Genomic DNA, 5,000 nt, shown 5'->3' with positions numbered 1-5,000 from the left:
GGATCCTGTCATGACTGAAACGTGAACTTTTCACATTTAAAGGCTTAATCCGACACAACGTTGTGTTGAATAAAGCGTTCGTTACCTTCTTGTCGTAGGCAGCGTGGGCCGGGACGAAGTGGAGCGGAGGGGTGTGTGTGGACGTGTCGTATGAGGGGAGGGGTTTTTGGATGAAGAGCTGGTTCATCTCATGATTGAGAAGGTTTTCTGACTTTAAAGGCTGCTGTCCGATCCCCACTTTGGGTCGGATGGGTAGCGCATAGCCGTTCTTATAGGATAAAGTCTGTGGTCTGTGGAAGGCTGACTTCTGTGTGGGAATAAAGTTTAGTGTGTGAGACCTTTTATTACACCGTCTATCAGAAATGATTGATCAAAACCTGCATTGAGTAATAAACCATTAATAAACCTTTAATAAACCTTTAATAAACCTTTAATAAACCTTTAATAAAACTTTTATAGATTTCTGCAAATCCCAGTCTTGCCAGGATAGGATGAGGGTTATGTTATGGTTGTTGAAGATGGAGAATAGACAGGATTTAGGATTTAAAATAAAAAATAAAAAAAAGAGATTTATTGTAAATAAATAAATAAAATAAAAGTTCTTTCAGGAGCATTTTTACAGGTAAACAGACAAAATCTGTGGAACAAAACAGACAAAATCTGTGGAGCCGAAGAGTTTCTGCTAAAATAGAGAACAATGCATTTGGTAACTTTTTTATTTTATTTATTATTTTTATTTGTTGTAAATCATCTACAATATGCATCTTTTTATTATTATTCTAAAGTTATATATATATATATATATATTATGTGTGTAAATACAAAGGAGGGTTTAGTTCTAGTTTTCTGTTCATAACAATAGATGAACTTTAACTTTATTCTCTTTATTTATTTTACTATAAATAAACTTTCTCACCCTCGTGTCCCGGAATGTGTTTCCTGGCAGGAACGGAAGCTCGCGCGTTGTGTTTATAGACATTATATTTATATAATACACCACTAATTTAAGAAATATTAATAGTTCAACCCCAAAAAACAAACCAAATCGATCTTGACCCCTGAGACCGAGCTGTTATACAATCCTATGTTAGCTAATGTGTGTCCACTGTGGTAGGGATAGCAACGGTTTCTATGGTGACTGTAAACATATCAGTCGACCAACCGGAAATACTGACCGGATAACTGCGGCGCCATCTTGGGTAGGTCACTTTTAAATTTTTTTTTAAAATTATTATTTTGCTCCAAAATCAGAGAAAAGCGGGTCGTTAAACAGATGTAAAGCTTTTAAAGAGAAAATTGCGTGTGTGCACGTAGTGCTTTTGATAATACCGTTGAACTCAAAGCGAGTTAGTTTATTTAACTATCATTTATTTAACACCTAATGCTAATGCAGCATTTAGCATCCGTTGTTTTGCTAACGGATATCTGTTATATTAACAATGTAAGATCGTAGAGACATTAGACGCGAGATAACTGTTCAATATCAACGCAAATGTATTGATATAATCCTGTTTATGAGACTGAAATAACTGAAAAACTAAAAAGTTCGTTGTAATATTTGACCACCAGAGGGCGTGCTAAGCTTAAAAAGACACCGACACACAAAGTCCTGGAGCTTGTGAGAAATTTATTCCAAGCACAGGCAAACATTTTGGTTAATGCGTTTAAGGCACTTTTTGCACAGACAGAAACAGATCATTGTGCTGTCTGTAGGGTATAAAATAACCACATGCTTCAGCTCCAAGCTCCTGTTGAGTAGAAAACGCTTTGTGAAGCCTTGCTGGTGCTCTATGAGTGTCCTGGAGAGTTAAACTACGGCAGGAACCTGTGTTACACTCCAGAGTTAAACTACGGCAGGAACCTGTGTTACACTCCAGAGTTAAACTACGGCAGGAACCTGTGTTACACTCCAGAGTTAAACTACGGCAGGAACCTGTGTTACACTCCAGAGTTAAACTACGGCAGGAACCTGTGTTACACTCCAGAGTTAAACTACGGCAGGAACCTGTGTTACACTCCAGAGTTAAACTACGGCAGGAACCTGTGTTACACTCCAGAGTTAAACTACGGCAGGAACCTGTGTTACACTCCAGAGTTAAACTACGGCAGGAACCTGTGTTACACTCCAGAGTTAAACTACGGCAGGAACCTGTGTTACACTCCAGAGTTAAACTACGGCAGGAACCTGTGTTAATTCATTGTTGTGTGAATAAGGTGAAACCCAGCAAAGAATCCATCTCCAAAGTGTTCATTAAAAAAGTCTCTTTTTTCCTTCTTTGTATTTATAGATTGTGTTGTGTATATACTGTATACTATATTGTCCTTTGTTTTTTCCCCCCATATATTTACATTTCTTTTTCTTTGCTGATGTAACAGAGAAATTTCCCCATTGGGGACAAATAAAGATGAATCTTATCTTGTCTTATCTAATAAATATCGTGACGCTTGTACATCAGTAACATGATTAGTGATTCACGTTTCTATTTGTGTTACTCAGGTTTTAGAAATGAGGTGTGAGGAATTGCAGCTGAGCCTCAGACTTTATTATTAATATTTTTTTTATTTCTTTCCACTGCACAACGTTCAGCTGAAACCGCACTTTATCCTGTCACCATCTGAGTCCAGCACCGTGTGGTTTTGGTACCAGCTCACACGCTGCTCCAGGTTACGATTAGTTTACACGTGGCAGCACCAGTCTGATCTGTTGTATGGAAACAAGTGGATTTAAGGCAGCACATAGATCGGAACGTGGGTGTTTGTGAGTCCGTGTATAGAAGCTTTTCAAAACACAAGACGGCGTCGTTTCACCCCGAAACGTTAATTCAGTTACTGATAAAAGTCTCAAAAATAAAATGTGAGATCTGTTTCTATAAACTACTGTACATTCAGGGGGAAATGTTAAAGATGTAAAAGTTTACACACCCATAATTTTCACCCCAACACAAAAGCGCTAAAACAGCAGTGTATCAGATAGGACTTAAAGTTTTTGTTTGTTTTTCTTCATCTTTAATAAGTGCTTTCGACATTAACTTTGCTTTCTTCTTCCTAACGACACACAATATCTATCCTCTTTGGTTATATTTGTATTTAGCTGCATGTAGAAATGTTGCTGCAACACGAAACTCCATTTTAACCGACATTTGAATCACAGTACAGGATGATTTTTTTTTTCCTCCCCAAATTCAGCGTTTTTTCCAGTCAAGTTTTCACCTTTAAAACAAAAAAAGGATGGATGGAAAAGTCCACACTGACTGTTCCACACGTCTCGTTTCTGCCTCCTCTCGTGTTGATATGCACAGTGGAGAAAAAAACCCAGCCTGTCTCATTTATCGTTTCTTCTCCTGTCACAGACAAATCGTCCGTGTGGGAAGTGAATAACTCTTTAATAACACTCTTGTTCAGTACACACACACACACACACACACACACACACACACACACACACACACACACACACACACACACACACACACACACACACACACACACACACACACACACACACACACACACACACACACACACACCCACACACACACACACACACACCAGCCCACCTAACACAAGGATCTTCATCAAGCAGCCGTCGTTTATATCGTAGTGTGTTTGAGTTACTCAGGTGACTAAACAGTAATAGATATAAAGACAGAACATCACTGTGTTGGTGACAGAAATATACTCGCTTTTCTACAGCTTCAGCTCTATTGTACAGCTGTGTGTGTGTGTGTGTGTGTGTTTAGAGCAAACAGTGTGGTTAGGCTTACTGTTATAACAGCCCAGCAAATCAGCTCCTTGTTCCCTTTATAAGCTGAAGGACTGTCAGCGATGGGAACATCTAAGAAACCCAGTTGCAATGATGGCGTATTAACAACGTTGCTGCTCTCACCCTCGCGTCACATCGACCATGTGACCTTTTCTCTTCTTTTTCACCGTACTTACACACACATACTCTTAGTTACTGAATTTTGAAGCTTTGTGACATCACAAGCCTCCACAAGTTGCTCTTGTTCTGTTTGCAGGAAACCGTCGTGAACGCCACGTCACTGCAGGTGTGAGTGTAGGAAACGTTACGCTTTCTGAATAAGGCACGTGACTCCCCCCCACCCAATATCCCACATCAAATCTGTTCCCGCACAAAAATAAACACAACCTCTTTGAGGTTTATAGATCAGAACATTTTGCAGTAAAGCACATCCCGTTTTTCTTTAAGAATAAAATTGTGAGAACGGTTTTACACACAAACACTCGGATTACATCCCTGAGCTGTCAATCACAAAAAAAATCCAAACGCTGCCACAGTATAAAAATGTCATAACTATTCAGGAAAAAAATATTAAATATTCAAAATATATTCTTTATAATTGCTGAGACGGATTCTAAGCATTTCTCTGACTAAATATATATTTATATATATTTGTTTTTTAAAGGTAAAGTTCAAAGGCAGCACCATGTGACTGGTTGTATTAGAATGTGAGTGTTAGCATGAAGCGTTCTGACGTAGTTGTAGCTAGTGATCCAGCTAGCAAACAAAACAATCCGAACGTGAATCCTTCTGAATTAATGACGCTTTCAGGTTCATCATCAGGAAATGGACAAAATTCGTCATTTCTACCAGTGTGTTCTGGTAGTCTTTAGTCTTGTCCTCTACAGTCTCCGCCCCCAAACTGTCAGGCAGAAGGAACGGACCAATCAGAGTTCTGCAGCTCCTTCAGAGCTGCCTAGGGTTAGGATTAAAATATTAGCTGCTCTCCTCCACTTGGCCTTTGTCTCCCGTTAGCTTTGCAATCCTCTAGATTTTAGGGATCTGGTCATATCAGCATGACCTTTGACCTCTGAAGGTTAAGTGTAAGCAGGCACGTACACTTTCAGTGCGAGGTTACAGTTTATGTTCTCTGTAAATAATCCCAGAAACATCCGCAGTCCTCTTAGCTGTGTGTGTGTGTGTGTGTGTGTGTTAGTAGTAGCGATTGAGGCTCCGTGTTCCCGGGACATCAGGCTGT

At 39.4% G+C, this 5,000-nt stretch overlaps 2 protein-coding genes across 2 annotated transcripts in view; both read right to left on the bottom strand.

The window, feature by feature from the left end:
* The window catches only part of efhc1 (EF-hand domain (C-terminal) containing 1), a 5,267-nt gene extending 4,264 nt beyond the window's left edge, over positions 1-1,003 (bottom strand). The window contains exons 1-2 of the mRNA XM_060883862.1: positions 917-1,003; positions 86-307 (exon numbers count right to left, since the gene is read on the bottom strand). Coding sequence (XP_060739845.1) covers positions 86-307; positions 917-979 — 285 coding nt within the window. The 5' untranslated portion in view covers positions 980-1,003. The remainder of the gene's footprint in view (positions 1-85; positions 308-916) is intronic.
* A 3,139-nt stretch (positions 1,004-4,142) lies between these two features.
* LOC132855059 (protein eva-1 homolog C) overlaps positions 4,143-5,000 on the bottom strand; it is a 38,029-nt gene continuing 37,171 nt past the window's right edge. The window contains exon 8 of the mRNA XM_060883776.1: positions 4,143-5,000. This exon is cut by the window's right edge and continues 328 nt beyond it. Within this exon, the coding sequence (XP_060739759.1) occupies positions 4,955-5,000 (46 nt within the window). The 3' untranslated portion in view covers positions 4,143-4,954.

This window comes from Tachysurus vachellii, chromosome 12, assembly GCF_030014155.1.
Source record: "Tachysurus vachellii isolate PV-2020 chromosome 12, HZAU_Pvac_v1, whole genome shotgun sequence".
NCBI lineage: Eukaryota > Metazoa > Chordata > Actinopteri > Siluriformes > Bagridae > Tachysurus > Tachysurus vachellii.
Note: the sequence above shows the minus strand (reverse complement) of the source record. Positions and strands in the feature narration are given on the sequence as shown.